At 55.5% G+C, this 17,681-nt stretch overlaps 1 protein-coding gene across 7 annotated transcripts in view; it reads left to right on the forward strand.

The window, feature by feature from the left end:
- Positions 1-17,681, forward strand: part of Apba2 (amyloid beta precursor protein binding family A member 2) — a 193,517-nt gene that overhangs the window by 150,906 nt on the left and 24,930 nt on the right. For 5 of the 7 annotated variants that reach the window (XM_033761060.1, XM_033761056.1, XM_033761057.1 and 2 more), the window contains 6 exons: positions 421-456; positions 2,950-3,036; positions 7,318-7,503; positions 10,764-10,943; positions 11,873-12,085; positions 13,031-13,150. In XM_033761060.1, the coding sequence (XP_033616951.1) occupies positions 421-456; positions 2,950-3,036; positions 7,318-7,503; positions 10,764-10,943; positions 11,873-12,085; positions 13,031-13,150 (822 nt within the window). The remainder of the gene's footprint in view (positions 1-420; positions 457-2,949; positions 3,037-7,317; positions 7,504-10,763; positions 10,944-11,872; positions 12,086-13,030; positions 13,151-17,681) is intronic. The other 2 variants (XM_033761058.1, XM_010638211.3) reach the window with 1 other exon arrangement.

A 17,681-nucleotide genomic window follows, 5' to 3' on the forward strand; every position in this document is an offset into this window, starting at 1 on the left:
GAGGCGGGGCTCCTCCGGGCAGTGGGGTGTGCACACGCTGCCTGCCCATGGGGGAGCCGTCAGCCCGCCCCAGCCTCTGCCCACCCCTGCTGACCTCTCATGGAGCCCGAGGAGCAGCTCGAGGCCATCTGTGGCGGCCAGGAGAAAGCAGAACAAGCGAGGAGCGGTGCTGAGTCCTGCAGCCAGTGCCCTTAGCAAAAGACTTGGTCCTCTGGCCCCTGACCCAGCGTGGCTTGCTCTGCTACTCGCTGTGCTCCGCAGTGGCCCTGTGAACAGAGGGTTGTTCCTAGCGCCTGTCAGTGTGTGTGCCGAACACCCGGGCTGAGTACCGTGATGTTGAGCCCGACTGAAATAACCCTAACCCTGCCGCTCCTTCCTTCCCCACCCACCTGCTCTTCTCTTCTCTTACATGCTGCTCAGAGGATGCAAAAGGCTGCTAAAATCAAGAAAAAAGCGGTGTGTAGGACCATTGTCCTGGAATGGTGCTGCCTGCTTGTGTGTCTGTGCTTTCCCCTGTGCAGTGGGGGGCTCCCCAGGGACCTGGATAATACACCGCAGAACCGTTTCCCCCTTCCTTCCCTAGGTGAACATCAGACTTTTGAATGAAACTGCAGAAACTATTTTTTGTTTTGACAGCCCACTCACAGAAGAGTTTAATAGTTGCTCGTGTTTAGTTTTCTGTTTTAGATTCTCCTATGTCCCAAAGCATGGCTAACGCTGTGAGGTCCCCGTTTTATGTGGACATTTTTAGGCGGCAGCATGATCTATCCAGTGTTCGTAGGGCCTCCTGTTCAGCGTGAATTACTTGTTCTGGCACCAAGATATATTGTTTCATTTACCAAATCAGGATGCCAAGTAGCTCAGTTTGCCCCTGAGATGCGTTCTCTGTTGACAGTAATTTTTGGAGCTTGAGCAGACTTTAAAAGAAGAACAACCAGGTGGATGTGTAGTCCTGGATGTGTAGTCCTTTGTCAAGCTGGTCATTCGGTGACGACTGGTGATTTTCTAACTGCCTTCCTCATATGAAAGTTCTCAAATGCTTGGTGTGGTAAAGACCAGGGAGGGTCCGTGGAGACTTGGTACTGGTCATTGCCTGCCGTTGCCTTCTGCTTGCACAGTAAGAGGTGCACTTATCCCTCCCATGCTGTACTAATGGGATTTCCTGGCACTATGGCCAGAGGACCCCATCTGCAGGCCCCCTGTGCCTGCGGTGAATGTTCTGTCCATCTCCCGTGGCCAGAGAGAAGGGACACACTCGCATCCCTGTACCCTCGTGGTGCTTCCTCTGGGTGCCTCTGGGCAAAGCAGGATGGCCCACCGTAGCAGACCTGAAGTTGCCCCCCACAGCCTCTCAGTGCACCCCGGGGCTGCCCCTGGGAGCTGCAGAATCAGAGGTCCTGTGGAGGGGCTGGGCACAGGCACACCCAGCTGAGATAGGCCTCAGTGGCCAGGTGTCATTTGGCGACAAGTGTTTCTTCCTTCTGAGCAATGACGTGTTCAGGACCACTTGCCCAGAGCTGGCCAGGCAAACGCGGATGGCCGAGGCCATCACTGTCATACCAAGCCCACCCTCACTTTCTGGCGTCCCCCTGTGGGATGTGAGCTGTTGGCCCCCTCCCTCGGCCCACCAGGGTATACTATGGGTGAGCCTTCCCCTTCCGGTTATGGTTTGGGTTTCGGCACCATCCCATTCCTCACCACTCGAACCTGCCCTCTTCCTGTACGAGGAGACGAGCCTTCCCACCTTGTCAGTGACTCCAGAACCTACCCACAACTTTTCCGACTTGCTTCTGCCTTTGACCCTCTGTTGAGCGAGGAGGTTTTGGGCTACAATCCCCAGAATGTAACTTTTACAAGTCTGTTAGTGGTGCCTTTAACCTGATTTTTTTAAAACAGAGAAAAATCTCCTCCACAGTCCTCAACACTGTGTTCCAGACCGATTGTTTAGGCCTCTGCTCTTCTCCTGATTAGTTAAAAGCAGCATCGGCCTGGGATGCCCTGAAAGCCCACAAGATCTTTTCCTTTGAAAAATGAGCTAAAATACAAATTTATCGTGATCATACAAGGCCTCTCTGTGACTCCGAATGCTTGAGAAATAGTCAGCAGAGAGATTTTGGAGTTGAGGTTTTGCTAGTGAGGTTATTAAATCACAGTTTCTGCTGTTTGGAAGTGGAGGATGTACCAGCGTGGGCTCCCCAGTGGCCGCACTGAATTACCCACCCCACCGGGCAGGCGGGTGGAGCCTGCTTCCCACGCAGCAGTAATTAGGGTTCTCACAGGTGGAAAAACCAATTAAAGGCTGCCCTGCTTTGGGGCAGATCTTGAGTAGTTTGCTCAGCTTCCAAAAACAGTGCATGGAAACCTAGCTCACAGCTGTACACCAAGCTTCCCCCGCCGGAGGCAACAAATCTCGGGCATTTGTGTGTCCGCTTCTCGGGGTCACCGTGAGGCGCCCCCAGGCCCGCCCCGAGTCTCGCTCTCCTTATGGATCCACAGCGCTGTGCCTGTTCAAACCTGAAAGGAAGGGCCGACGTTTGAATCCAGCTTCTCTGAAAATGCTGTCCCTGGGGATACTTGGAGTCCCCTATCTAAGAAACAGAGCTTTTAATCGAATGGCGCTGCGCCTTCACGGAACTCCACAGGGGCGCGCAGAGGGCCCCAGCCTGCTGCAGAGAGGAGGGGCTCCGGCGCAAGACCCCCGGCAGCTGCTCCCTTGCTGTTCAAGCCTCCCAGAGACACCTCGCCTCCCTCTCCTCTGTGCCTTTTACACACTGCCCTGGGGACGCACACGCAGCTCTGGATTCCAAGCCAGGCTTGTAGATTTCCAGTGGCTGCTCCATTCGGAAGTAGCATTTCCATCCACACGGACTCGGGGTGATCGGGAAGCCCGCCCGGCCTTGGTTGGTGTGGACGTCGCGATTTGTAATTGCGTCTCGTGTCCTTCCTTAGAACTCCGAGGGGGACGCCCAGACCTTGACAGAAGTGGACCTCTTCATCTCCACGCAGAGGATCAAAGTTTTAAATGCGGACACACAGGTGAGTACTCAGAGAACGGCTGTCCGAGGCCGAACCTTGGGAACCCTGGAGAACACAGTCCGGCGGCGGAAGCGTTTCCCGGACTGCGGGAGGGAACCGTGTCCCCAGGGTGGCGATGCTGCAGCCCGGATCTTGGGTGAATTGTGGCTGTGGAGAGTAGCGCAAGCTGCAGGGGGTCACACAGAAGGGTTAAAGCCAGCTGGGCGATTGTGAGAAAGCGCAGCAGGGATTACCTAGGGACGGCGCGAGGGGGGACGGCGAGAGGCCCACGGTCAGAACCCTAGAAGGGCCTCCCCACAGGCCCCCACGCTCAGCCTGCAAACCCAGCTGGAGGCGGCACTCGGGATGGCCTGCGTCTCCGCACAGTGATCGCGCGTTCCCCTGTGATGCCTTTGCCTCCTGCCAGGACAGCTTGTGCCTGACGGAGATTCTGTTATATTTTCCGGGCTTCAGTCATCCCGTGGAACTTACCTTTGAAAGGGAAAACAGCGAAACATATAAATGAGCCAAAAGGGACCGTGTGTGAAACGTAAAGGACTGCAGAGCGGAGATGGGCAGTGAGGGGCGGGAGGCCGGGGGTGCTGAGTGGAGGCCAGGGCTGGGGAAGGCCCAAGGCCGTGCTTCCGGCTGGCATTTGGTAGGTGAGGACTCAGGAAGAGAGAGGGGAGGGGCCGCTCAGCTCGGCCCAGGTGAGGGTGGCCTGATGCCCAGGGTGAAGGCGCCTTCTTTTCTTTGGCACGGAATCTGCCAGGGATACTCTGGCCCGGTGGGTACCCAGACCCCCACGACTCAGTGCTTTCACCATGCACTGATGGTCTTGCCTTGATTGAGTGTTCAGTATTTTTAATTATGTGACACTCTGTGAAAAAGTGTTTTCTGCTTTTGTTTCCCCTCCCTCTTCCTTGCTGTGGTCTTCGGGATCCTCTCTGTCTCGCTGTGTCTGTGTGTGTGTGTCTCTCCCTCTCTGTCTCTCTCTGTCTCCCTCTCCCCTCTCCCCGCTCTCTCCAAACTTGTGTTTTCATTTTGGCATCCTCCTGAGAAGATATGTTTTCTGCCCCAGTCATGGAATCAGCCATTCCTTCACAGGACTATGGGTTCCTTTGAGTGGGCAGTGATTCAGAAACAGAGGGCTGGGTGCTAGGTGGGCTCATGCTTCTGGGGTGTCCTCGCTCCTGGGCGCTGGCAGGTGACAGAGGGAGACAGTGTAAAGGGCCATGCGTTCACTTTGGCGCCTCCTAGTGGTGGCGGAGGGTTCTCTTCTCCACCCCCAATTCCACACGCACCCACGTTCCTCCACATAGTCCAGGTTCCCAATCTTAGGGTCCCCTTTTCTTCCACTGTCTGTGTTAGTCAGGTTTCTATGACTGTAGTAAAAGAACTCTTTAAGTTGAGATGATCAACTTGGAAAGAGGAAAGGTTTATGTCAGCGTGGTTCTGGAGGTTTCAGTCCATGGTAAGAAGGCCCATGGCGGCGCGTGATGGTGGAGAAAACCGCTCACCTCACGGTGGCTGAGAGGCAAAGAGAGTGGGAAGGGTGGGCCAGGGGCTGATGTCCCCTCTGCTGGGCCTCGCTCCTTCCAGGTTCAGCCCAATAGTGCCGTGGGATAGGGACCAAGCCTGCAATCCACATTTTGGATCCAAACTGTAGTATTCGTTCCTGCTGTCTACACATGGCCCATATCACCGGGCTGTGGGGCAAGCAAGGGAAGCTGAGCAGATGGCCGGTGAGCTGGCTGTCACCTCCTCAGGGCTCAGGGGCCTGCAGTGGATGAGAAGTGCTGGGAGCGCTGAGCTCCTCCCTTGCTTCCCTACTCAAGGAGAAGCCTCACATTCGGGGGCAGAGGATGCAACAGGGCTGACCCCATCCTGTGGTTTAAGCCATGGCCCACTTCCCACCCCAGTGCCTTGTTGCCTGCCCACTCACCAAGGCCCTCAGTACTTCCTGAGACTGATGCTGTGACTCCTTGTGCATGTCACATGACTGTCCTCCATGTCTGGGCCTGAGCCTTACTCCACTGATCTTTGTGTGGCCCCAGCCACCTCCCCTGGAGCCTTGCCGTTGGTGAGAACTTGGGCAGCGAGCACCTTCGACTTCTGACAGGTCCAGCATCCAATTTGTGATGCTTTTGACTTGCACTTAGTTTTCTCATCTTGTTTTAGCAAACTGTCTGGGCTGATTCTCTCTCCTACCCTTCTGTCCCACATCCTTCTTCTACCCACATCCAGTGGTTCCCTAGGAGATCTGAAGGACGTAGCGTATCGCTTTCCTCGTAACTAAGATATATTACATACTGTGACTACAGAGCAAAATCAGCATGTTGGTCAGCTTTCTGTCACTGCAACAAAGTGCTTGAAATTAATTTACAGGAATGAAGAATTCATTTTGGCTCACAATTTCAGAGGTTTCAGTTCATGGTCATTTGGCCCCAGTGTCTCATGGTGGGAGCACAAGAGAGAGGAAACCGCTCACCTCACAACAGTCAGGGGTCAGAGAGAAACAGGAAAGGACTGGCGTTCCCCATATCCCCTTTAAGGGCAAACCCCAATAGCCTAATTTCCTTCTACCAGGCCCCAGTTCTTAAAGATACCTCTAGTAGTGCCATGGGCTGGGGACCAACCTTTCAAGATGTGGGCATTTGGGAAAGACTCCAGATCCAAAGTGTAAGAGTCAGCAAAGGGAAGGTGCATGGGTTAAAGACAAAGTTAAAGACAAAGCTGGTAATTTTCAGAATCCTCTGTCTGTGCAGTCACATGGGATGTGCCGAAATCTCTTAGCAACAAGTGAGACTACATGTGTGAAGAGTTCTCCCTCAGGACCCTCACGGAGACTCAGCACTGAAGGTCTTGGCCAGAGATCTGTTACCCAGGCACCTTCTGCCTGTCATGTACCACAATTCCAGGCTCCCAGGAGGAAAGAAGTGGTTGGCTTGGGCCATGTCATTGGTACAGAGAAGTCACACTGCCAGTTTGGTGGTGGCACCCCTCCTGAAATCCAGCTTCCCAGCCATCAGCTGAGACCTTAAAGGCAGGCCTCCCTCAGGACTGCTGCCCGGCCTGGGACAGTAAAAGTCACCATTTGGAATGAACTAGAAGAGAAGGTTGCTACAGGAAATTAGTTTGACTGAAAAATAAAAATGTTAGCGGCCGAGCTGGAGAGGTGGGAACAGGTGAGAGAGACTGTGGAGGCCGAGGTGGCCGGAGGCAGGAGGAATGGTGGCCGCCATGTTGGTAGTTGGCCTCTGCCAGTGAGAAGGCTCTGCCATTGACATAAATTGGGAACTGGGGACTGAACTGAGCCAGAAATCAGGAGCTGAAGAGCTACCTGCACCCTTCCCTTTTCCAGTGCTCCTCCTTTGTGTCTTGTGATTATGAACCACTCATAGCCTTGGCCAGTAAAAAGTCCCCCTCTAGACAAATGTGTGCAATATCTGCTGCAAGACAAGGATTCTGTGAAGAAAAAGAGGATACCAGAGGTCACAGAAACAACTGATTTCCTTTTGTGACAGGAGAACAAAGGCACAAAACACCAGCTGATTAGTTTTGTGGAGCCTTTGTGTGCAGGCTTCTTAGGTAGGGGTCATGGGCAAGATGTTCAGTGAAGATTTCTGTCAGATGACAGAAAACCTCAAGAGTAATGGACCAGAGGGTTGGGGGCCAGGGAACTGTAGTAGCCTGTGGAGGCCCATTGCTCAGAATCAGATTTACTCCTTCAGTGTCTCTGGATAGGGCCCAGGAAGAATTCATCTGGTGGAAAATGTTGACCTGGGCGCCTTCCTTCTCTGCAGAACAGAAGTCAGCCAGGCACCATTGAGCCTTCAGGAGAACACAGACCTTGCAGAAAAGGCCCCTTCTCCAGAGCCACGTATGGCCTCTAATTGGGTAGGGGACAGGCTCCCTGCCCTCCTTCAGCAAACAAGCACACCCCAGCCTCAGCTTCCCTGCGTGTAAACAGAGCCCAAAGTTGACCCCTCTGATCACGAGTCACCAGCTTAAAATGCTCTGTTAACGAAGCTATGGTTCTCAGCCAGGACAACCTTGTGTCCTACCTCTGGGAAATTTGGCAATGGCTAGAGATATTTCTGGTTTCCTCCCTTGGGGAGGGGAGATGCCACCGGCTTCCGGGAGTAGAGGCCAGGCATACTGCTGACACAGTCCAGGGACAGGACAGCACTCTGCAGTAATCAGCGATCTCATCCAAATATCAATAGGGCCAAACTAGAGTGACTTCATGGTGTGGCCTTGTAATGTTCCCTGAGTGGTCCAGTCTCCTTCTCCCAACAGGAAACCATGATGGACCATGCCTTGCGTACCATTTCCTACATCGCCGACATCGGGAACATCGTGGTGCTGATGGCCAGACGCCGCATGCCCCGGTCGGCCTCGCAAGACTGCATCGAGACCACACCCGGGGCCCAGGAGGGGAAGAAGCAATACAAGATGATCTGCCACGTGTTCGAGTCTGAGGACGTAAGTCACGCTGGTGCTTGGCAAATCTCCTGGCAGCCTGTGTGCCACCATTAGTGTTTCTAGGGCACCAGGGGTTTGTCCCACTCTTTGGGTTTCTGAAGATAGTGAACATAGTTTTATTTTACTTCGTGGGATAGGTTCCTAACCTCAATAAGTTATAAGTTGAGCGATAGAGAAATATACAAGGAGGCTATTTGTTAGCAGAATTCATTTTATAAAACCTTTCCCTCTCTAGAATAAACCTTATCTTTACCTAACTTTTCTGTTACTAAAATGCATCTTTTCACAGGCCTGGGTTGCATGAAGAGACACAGAAGCCTCTGAGTCGAGCCCTGCCTTTGCATACGTTGTTTCGCTTCATAACCAGTTTTGGTTTCACTTCAAAAAATACTTTTGCAGCCAGGGACGGTAGCACACAGCTATAATCCCAGCCCTGAGGCAAGAGGATCTCGATTTCCAGCACAACCTGGGCAAATGAGTGACTTAGTGGGACCCTGTCTCAAAATATAAAAAGGGCTAGGGGAACAGGGATGTAGCTTAGTACAAGGGCTTTGGATTCATTCCCCAGTACTGCCAAAAAATTGAGGTTTAAAGTGCCATAGATTCGCTAAGAGACCAGAGAGTGGCACGTCCATTGTCCAGCAACTCTGGAGGCTGAAGCAGAAGGGTCATTGCTTGAGCACAGTTGGGGCCAATGTGGGCAGCATAGCAAGGTCCATCTTTTCAAAATTAAAGAGCAAGCTCAGGAGAAGGTGGATTCCAGGCCCCTGAAAGGTTCTCCCACAGGCTGATCCCGCCAGGAGGCTGAGCTGTTGGCAGTGTGTGGTTTGTAAGCACCCCACTCCCTAGTGAAGATAGCTCAAGTCCAGCTTTTGCCAGCAGCCACCCTGGTAGCCACCACAGCTGCCCAGGAGGCCGGAACATTTCTTGTCCACATGAGGACCATGGTCCTAGTGACCCTGGGACCTGGATCACTAGGGAAGAGTCCCGTTATTTTCATAGCTATGAAATAAGGTGTAGAAACTGTATTTGAAGACAGGTTTCGAACTTGTAGATGGGGGCAATCATCTTTTTCCTAGGAAACTGTCACCTGGAGGAGATGCTTTGAAGCAATAGCAGATTTGTAGGAGAGGACGTTATTTACATGCAGACCTGCTCATGAATCCACCTCCACCTCCCACCATGATGCAGAGACCTGTGCACACCTGGACAGGTCTCTTCGAATGACTTGGGGCTTGGACACCTTCGAGTCTGGGTGCTCAGGTGATGGGCAGTGTGAGGGAGAAGCTGGCCAATAGCAGGGGGTGAATGGTTAGCTGGTGTGAGGGCTGAGGAGGAGCAGGGACCAGGGACAGCCTCTGGGGTATGGCCTGTGTGAGTTCCACCAGCAGCCGCCGCTGTCCACCACAGCCATGATTTTCTCAGTTTAGCAGGCAGCAAGGCCCATGGCCCGGTGTGGGGTGTGGGCACAGCCCTTGAAGGAGTGAGAGGGGGGTCTGCTCAATACACTGAGGGCCCAATGGGAGGCTGCAAGAGCAGCCCTGGCCAGGATGGCTGCCGAGTCCCATTTCTGCTCTGTAGAGTGGAGCTCAGCCACACCAGGGCTGAGAGGAGGCTGCCTTGGTGAATGAGCTGGGTCACAGCAGCACAGGGCGTGATGGAGCCAGTCCACCCGTGCCCAGACCCTCACCCAGAGCCTCCCGGCCTCACTGCGGTGACACACATAGGCCTGGCTGTGAGCCAGGGCTAGAGTGGGGCGCACAGAGGGGCCCTCAGCACCGGCCTCGGCCCAGGTAGGGGAAGCCGGACCCAGGATGAGGGAGACACGGGGATGGACTGCCACCAAGATGGGGGTTTCTGGTTGTGCCCAACGGCAGGTGGTCACATCCCCAGGGCATCTCCGCAAGAGCACCCATGGGGTGGGTAGGAGAGGGGATTGTATGTCCCTGGCGGTGTGGGTACCAGGCCAGTGGCCAGTCAGACCTGTTGATGGTGAAGGGATGTGATCCTGTCTGGCTCCCCTACCTATCCAGGTGACTCCTTCAGGTGGGGCACAATGGGAGGCCGAGTGCGGAGCTGTGTGCTCTGAGATCCCAGCTGGGGCAGGCAGTGGCACCCTCCCTCTCCTACCTGATCCCACCACTACCTCCCATCTGGGCACAGAGCTGCTCCTGCTCCTGGCACTGGCCCTGCTCCCGTCCAGGCTGGCGGCGCCATCTGGTGGTACTGGGGCAGCCAGCTCGCTCCCGTCAGTGTGCTGGGCTTGGAACAGCCCTCAGGTGCTCCTTCCTGCGGACCCTGAGGGCCTAATGTTGGCAGGCAATTTGGCCTAGAATCAGCACCTGTTTAAGGAAAGCCTGCATGTCCTGTGACCTGGTGGGAAGTTCTTTTACCAATGCAGCTTACTTCCTACACTTAGAACACACGTTATGTGGTGTGCGAAGGGATCATTGGCCAAACCCCCCTGTTTGCCTGTTTTGGGTCGTGCTGAGCCAAAGCCTGCTATGCAGAGGCTGCTGGAGGGCTGGTGGGGACCTGGGGAGCACAGGGCGGACCCGAGCTGGGGCTTGCCTGGGTTTGGGCTAGGTAGAGGCTCCTGTGCCCTGAAGTGCCACCAAAAGCCCCACTGCTTGTCCACGGCCATACAGCAGTGAGCATGCTCAGTGGGGACCAGGCACTCCGGCCTTCAGCCTTCACCTCTCAATGTCCCTTGGCGGCCGTATGGTGGCAAGCAAGGCCCTGCTTGATGTCTCAGTGTCCAGGCCTATTCCATGTGTCAGTACATCCACAGGAGCGGGCCAGATGAAGCAGAAAGAAGTGATCTGCTCCTTGGGGCGGCCTTCTGTAGTTCAGGAGAAACAGCTGTGCAGTAGACAACTGCTGTATGTCTGTGACTGTCCTGGGAAAACACTTCAAATCTAGTTTTTGGAATAAGATGGAGAAAATGAAAATACAGTACACCTACCAAGCAATAAAATATGACAGCAAAAAATTCATCATCTTCCTTGACTTACTTGTAACCATTCTTTGCCCTGAAACATCTGGGACATAAAGCAGCACAGAGAGGCGTAGTCAAGACTGGGTCATGGTCAGGGGGCAGGAAGGGTCACCCCATGGCCCACGATAGGATGTGGGTTGAAGATGCCTTTCACAAGCCAGGGCCAGAGTTACTGTCCTGTTCCTTTAAGCCCAAGCTGGAGGCTGCTGGACAGCTTCTGTGGGCCTCAGTACCTGTATCTGTGCCTGCTCTCGCCCTGCAGGCCCAGCTCATAGCCCAGTCCATCGGGCAGGCCTTCAGCGTGGCCTACCAGGAATTTCTGAGGGCCAACGGCATCAACCCCGAAGACCTGAGCCAGAAGGAGTACAGCGACATCATCAACACCCAGGAGATGTACAACGATGACCTTATCCACTTCTCAAACTCAGAGAACTGCAAGGAGGTGAGGTGCGGCTGCCAGGGCCTGGGAAGCCCACTCTGCTGGCACCTGCTTCCGTGCTGAGCTTGCAGAACGCAGCCAGGCTGCCTCGTAGGGGACCGGTCCTGGCAGTGCCCAGTGTGTCCCGGCTAAGCTCGCAGGGCTGGGAGGAGGGCACTGCTTCCCTGGGTCCTCATACACACCACTGCCTTTGCTTCAGACTTGGGCTGTCTGCTGGGGAGGTCTGGCTCCTGCCTCAGAGCTGAGCACTTGTGTGTGAAATGAGACCATTCTAACAAAGAAGCTGATTATAATCAGTCTTAATGACCTTGAAAATGTGCTTTTTAATGCTGCTATTATCATCAGCTGGTGCACAGCATCCAGAAGAGATTTGTGAAAAGTGTGTGTGGGTGGCACCTTTAAGATGGGAAACTTGAGCCCTCTGGCAGGACAGTTGTGAAGATGCCAGTAGCAGCTTTGTCCTGGATGTGGCCCATACCTTGAATAAATGCGCCTGTCTGTGAGTGGATGAATGACCCTGGCTGCTTGTTGAATGAATAACCCCCAGTGCACCACAGGCAGTTTCTAAGAGCCGTCCTTGAGACAGGGATCAGATAGGGCTTTCCAGAGCAGAGCAAAGTCCGGTCAGGGCTGGGCACTGGAGTCTGAGCGTGTCTTTTCTGGCCTCTGGGTTTGGCAGGTAGGAGCAGGAGCCAGGACCCCGGAGCCATGCTTGGGGCTGGGGGATTCCTTGCTGGGCATGGAGGGGAGGGACACTGCTGTCAGGTTTATAGGACTTCCGGTGGCCCCAAGGGACCTAGAACCAGAGTAGGCCAGGGCCCCTCCAACATGGCCCCTCCTGGCTGAGATGAACTGGCCTCGGGGGGTCCCAGAGTGGAGCCACGTGGCAGGCTGGGGTCGGCTCATCCTTGCACACTGTGATTCCCTTGCAGCTGCAGCTGGAGAAGCACAAGGGCGAGATCCTGGGTGTGGTGGTTGTGGAGTCGGGCTGGGGCTCCATCCTGCCCACCGTGATCCTGGCAAACATGATGAATGGTGGGCCGGCAGCCCGCTCTGGGAAGCTGAGCATCGGGGACCAGATCATGTCCATCAATGGCACCAGCCTGGTGGGGCTGCCCCTGGCCACCTGCCAGGGTGTCATCAAGGTGGGTGCCTGGGATGCCCTGCCCGGTGGCCTCACCTGACCCACATGGACACCAAAGCCTGAGGACAGTCACAACTCGAAACCAAGACCACATATACCATGCCTGAAATGCCAGGCTGCCCAGGGAGGATGAAGGGGAGGCTGCATCGCTCATAGCCCAGTGGATATGCAGACCCCAGATGGCAGACAGTGCCTGTGGGTGGCAGACCCCGTGACACATCTGTGATCTCCAGCCCCACCACCGTGGATGTCCCCAGCTTCCTTTGGCTGTGGTGCTGGAGGAGGCCCCTCCCACTTCCCTCCAGCCTGGAGGTGAAGGGTGTTCCCGGGGCCAGAACCTCCCAAGAGCAGGCCCGTAGAGCCTCTGCTGGATGGGGATAGCATGGAAAGGCCCCAGGTGGCCTTTGTGGGCCACAGCTCCCAGGCTCTGTGTGCTGCTGCAGGGTCCTCCTGACTCCAGGCAAGCTGCAGCTGTACCCATTGCAAGGATTCGGCCCCTTCCCAGGACTGCTGCAGCCTAGGGCAATCGCTGATGGCCATGTTCTAGGGCCTGAGCTGACCCTGAGCATCAGCCTTGATGCAGCCCCAGAGCCTCCAGCATCCTCAGTGCTCAGTTTCCAAATTTCCAGATCAGGGGGAGAGCATCTGATTTTGACCATGGTGTCCCCACAGTCTCTTCCTTGCTGCATGGTGTCAGCCCCTCCTGTGACCCCTGAGCGTGACCCTTGTGCTCCGCCCATTGGTTCCACTCAGTGGCTCTCAGAACCTGGCTTCGGGCTCCCTAGTGGCTCATTTCTGCCCAGATCATGAAGTGTATCCAAGCAGGGTGGGCCGGCCACAGAGCACACGGTCCCCGGCTGCTCTCACAGGGGCCAGGGCAATGCTGGCCGGGGTGCACACAGAGGGCGTCCACGCCCGGCCGTGACTCCTGTCCTATGCTCTGCAGGGCCTGAAGAACCAGACGCAGGTGAAGCTCAACATCGTCAGCTGTCCCCCTGTCACCACAGTCCTCATCAAGCGACCAGACCTCAAGTACCAGCTGGGCTTCAGCGTGCAGAATGGAATCGTGAGTCCAGCCTCCCACCCTAGGCTGCCTGCATGCATGTCGGCCCGGGTACTGGAGGGGAGTGGGGACGTCAGAGCACCTGTCCGGTGAGGTAGCCATGCCAGCAGCCAGGCCGTGTGGGCATGAGCTTTGCGCGGCTCTGAGGACAGGTCCCGGTGCTGGCCAGGTAGAAAAGAAGGCCCAGGTGTGGCTGTGGAAGGGTCCCTGCAACCCCATAGGACCCATGTCCCGGTGAAGGTTGTCTTTGGCAAATGCCTGCTTTGAAAGGGAGGAAAGCAGGCTTTGCCATTATGGTGGCTTGGTACACGTGCCCAGTGGGGGCACCACACTCACTGTGCTCCACGAGTTCTTGTTCACTCACTCATTCGTTCACCAGTTCAGCAGCCATTTGTGAAATATTGTCAGGCTCTGGGTCAGACACCAAGGAGGCAGGAGAGCTCCCTGGGGTAGGTGAGACTAGGCTTTAGTAAGTGTTGGTCTATCTCAAAATCTGTGCCTGTTTCTCTGTTCACTTCAGAGTTCCCATCTTCCCTTTGACCTGAGTTCAGCTGGAGTGAGTTTCCTTCCTTGTGTTTTCTCTAACAAAGGTCTCAGAAGACAGAACGGGGCCACTGTCTGCACAGTCAAACCTGTGTTGAGTAGTGAAAAGCTGAGGAGGAGAGAGATTGTAAGGAGGATGTGGTGTCCAGGAGAGGGTGTGTGCTGCTAACAGTGTGGAGGAAAGGTACTAGGAGAACATTCTGGAACATTCTGGAAAGACAGCATGTGAGAGGTTCCAGTGTCATCCACAAGCTAGGATTAGGTTGCATAGAGCCAAGGTGTTGTCATAGCACAATAAGGGAGGAGGTTAGTAGACAGGGAAGGGGAGCTCTGTTCTGTGCCTTGTAGGGACCAAATGAGGGTGAGCCAATGAGAGGGAGGCGATCCTGTGATGAGCCCAGGTGCAGGGAGCAGGTGGTGGGCAGCCAGGGGAGAGGGCAGGCTGACAGGTGACAGCCACCTCTTGAGGAGGGGCTGGAGGGGTCTGCAGCTGCCTCCCCACTGATGGGAGCCTGTGTCTGTGCGTGAGTAGCAGAAGGTTGTGGGCAGCAGATGTCCAGAGGTTGCGGGTGCAGAGTTCAGGGTAGCCACAGTTCTAGGTTTTGTGGGACCTGGAGCTGGGGGTAGATGATGCACAGTTCTGAGGGTGAAGTTGCTAGGCCACCCTCCGCAATCCAGGTACACAGGAGAGTACACAGGAGAGGGGTCCTCGGGGTACCATGTGCTTCCGACGCTGGTCAGGGTCTGCGTTCCAGAGTGATGACTGAGGACCCAGCCAGGTTTGGCTCTGAAACCTGGTGGTGTCGAAGGGACACCTTCTTGTTTCACCTTCTGCCTCAGCTTTCCTGTCTGTGAAATGGGGTCGCACTTCCTCCAGGGCCTGTGCTTAGAGTTGTGGGGTGAAGCTGGAACCCAAGAGGTGGCACGTGTGGTGGCTCTCGGGACCTTTCTCCTGGGTTCACTGCAGCTCACCCTGGGTGCCAGCGAGGATTTCAGCTGAAGCAAACCAGTCAGCATGGTTTTGTGCTCACTCCCGTCCATCTCCGCCGTGACCCAGGAAACGGATTCCGGTGGGGCACAAATCAGTCATGCATCCCCGCTTTGCTCCAAGGCCAGGCCTCAGTGCGGGGGCGTCCAACTCACCAAGTGCTGACCCTGCCCTCTGCTCAATCCTTGGAGGTCCAGGCTCAGCACTCTGGGCACTCAGAGACTCAGTGCTACCAGTGCCCCTGCAGGCCAGGCCTGTCCCCTGCCCTGGGCCTGTCCGGTCACTTGCCAGGTCTGATGCCACCTTGGGCTTCTCACTCAGCTGGGGCCTCAAAGGAGAAGAAGTTGGAGGAAACAGCAAGAGACCTGGGGTTGCTGCCACTCGAGTCCAAGTCCCTTGCCCCTCAGCATGGGCAGAACAGGTCCAGGGTCACGAGGGCTGTGGCCTCACTTCCCACCCCCCAGCCTCATTGGCAGGGCCCGGCCTGGTTCCTTGCACCCCTGGTGCTTACTGGACCTGCATCCATGCCCGTCACACTCCCTCAGGTCCCCACCTACCCCGGCCAGGGCCCCAGCCTGGATGCTTCATCCAGCTGGCCTGGGACAGCCCAGGGGGACTGTGGTCTGAGAGTGGCTGGCAGTGAGCAGGGAGTCCTGCCCGTCAGCCTCCATTCACTGACTGTGGGCAGTCCAGGGAGGCAGCTTGGAAATTGTACTTGCCGGGTGCCAGGCGGAGCTGCTGCAGGTTCCTGCTGATTGCTGTAGAGATGTCCCTGTAGCAGGGGGCGGGCCTAACATGCAGGTGAGCAGTCCTATGGACCATGCGCAGTGCTAGGCCGGGGTAAGTCTGGGTGTGGCGTGAGAGGGCTGAGTGGGCATCTGCACAGGGGCCCGTGTGAGTGCATGGGTCTGTGGGCTGGCGCACCTGTACCTCCTTGGCTCCCCGGGCACTGGCTTTGTCCTAGGCCTTTAGGCAGCCTGGTCTAGCTCCAGAACTCGGGCCCTGTTGTGGCTGAGCTGCAGAATCTGCCTCTCCCCATCCCCATTTTTCTTTTATCACCAACTCTCCCAGAACACCTGTTTCTCATGTTTCTGTTTTCTTAGTAATTGTGGTAAAATACACACACCATGAAACTCACTATCTTAACCATTTTGAGTGTAGCGTAGAGAAGTATTGAGTGCACCAGTCTCCAGAACGCCTTCATCTTGCAGAGCTGAGCCTGTTCCCTCCTCATTAAGCGCTGGGAGTACCCATTCCCACCTCAGCCCCTGGTACCCTCCGTAAAGCAGTACCTCCAAAAGCCAGCTGCTTTTTTCTATGAATTTGGCTAACTCTGGATGTCTTGTATAAGTGGAATCAAATAGCATCTGTCCTTTTGCCACTGGCTTGTTCTACTCAGCATTGTCCTCAAGGTTCATCCACACTGTAGCAAGTGTCAGGGGTCCCTTCCTTTCTGTTTAGACTGGATAATCTTCCATTGCGTGGATGATGGGTTTCATCCCTCCACACAGTACTGCATTACACAGGTGCTCAGACTTCTGTTTTCCAGCCTGTCCGAGTACTCACAGTCCCTCTCCTCTTTCTCTCCGGAGTGGGTTATGTAAATCCACCACACCCCAGCAGGCTCTGCCCCTGGGCCGTGAGCATCCCTGTGGCAGTGGCGTCTGGGAGAGTGGCTCAGTTCGAGAGTGGCATTAGCCATCACATTTCACAGGTGAGGACCTAGGGAGACAGGTGAAGTGGCTTGTCCGGGTCTCCCAGCTGAAGAGTGGCAGAGGGAGGATGAAAAGCTCGCGCCTCCTGCCCCTTTGCATGGTGTTAGGGTGACAGTGGTGGGCACACGTGCGGACCAGTACTTTGTCCCCAGTGCCTGGGATTTCAGTAACCGAGCATCAGAAGTGCGTGTGAGATCAGTGGTTACAGCTTCAGCCCTGGCCAGCCAGCCAGTCTCTCCTCGCACTAAGCCTGCAGAACCACAGTACCCACAGGCTGCTCTGCACCGTGGAATGTGTCCCCCGAGTCTCCTGCGGCGCTGGGCCCACACTGGAGCCAGTTTTGCATAAGCGCCTTTTCCATTTTCAGCTTCATTACATCTAACGTGCAGTCCAGTCGTTTGCAGACAGGCCTGGGATGGCCTAATTAATGCTATTTCCAAGTGGATTCCACTTCTCCCTTCTCACATTCTCTTCTGAGAAATCAATGGCTCTCCAGCTTGGAGACACCAGGCCTCCGCCCCAAAAGTGCGCGTTGTGAAGTTTAAATGTACCATGGTCCTGGTCCTGCAGGGCACGCCTTGCATTGGAAGGGTGCTGTCTTGTACCCATGTGTGTCCCCTGGCACCGCCTGCTCCCCTTCCTTGCCCATCAGTTCAAGCACCAGGAGGATCCCCCATCTGGCCCAAGCGCCTGAGCTCTGGGATGGTAACCAGACCCTGCCTCGGGCGTCCAGATGCCAGGTGGAGGAAGCCTTGGGCTGCAGCATCAACCTATACTGAGTCCCCACCCCAGGTAGAATGTCTCCTTCCAGAGGGGGCGATCCTGAGTGCTGGGAGGTGCGGGCTGCAAGTAGGATTCCAGGGTCCCCATACACATGGTCACTCTGGGAAGGCCTGTGGCATTTGGGACCGGGTGACCCTCCCAGAATAAGTGGCAGGCAGGAGTCATAGGGGAGCTGCCAGGGCCCACCTGTGCACAGTGCACTTTGAGGCCAATGTCATGCCAGGTACAGAGGGAGAGCTCAGGGAGGGGCACAAGCTGACCTTTGACCTTAGGGTGCTAACCAGAACCATCTGCTCAGCCACGGCCATCAGATGTGAGGACCCATAGCAATTCATCAAGCATCAGCAAGCTATAGTGGACTGCTCACATCTTCACACTGAGGTGACCCCAAGGACAAGAGCCCGGGGCTTTGAGATGACAGTATGACAAGCGTCTGGGGACAGGGTCTCTGCCTGTGTCTCTTGCACTCTTCCTGGGCTCCACCTTCTTCATCTTCAGACACAGC

Source organism: Fukomys damarensis, unplaced genomic scaffold (genome assembly GCF_012274545.1).
Source record: "Fukomys damarensis isolate Sample0158 unplaced genomic scaffold, DMR_v1.0_HiC HiC_scaffold_7, whole genome shotgun sequence".
Classification (NCBI taxonomy): domain Eukaryota; kingdom Metazoa; phylum Chordata; class Mammalia; order Rodentia; family Bathyergidae; genus Fukomys; species Fukomys damarensis.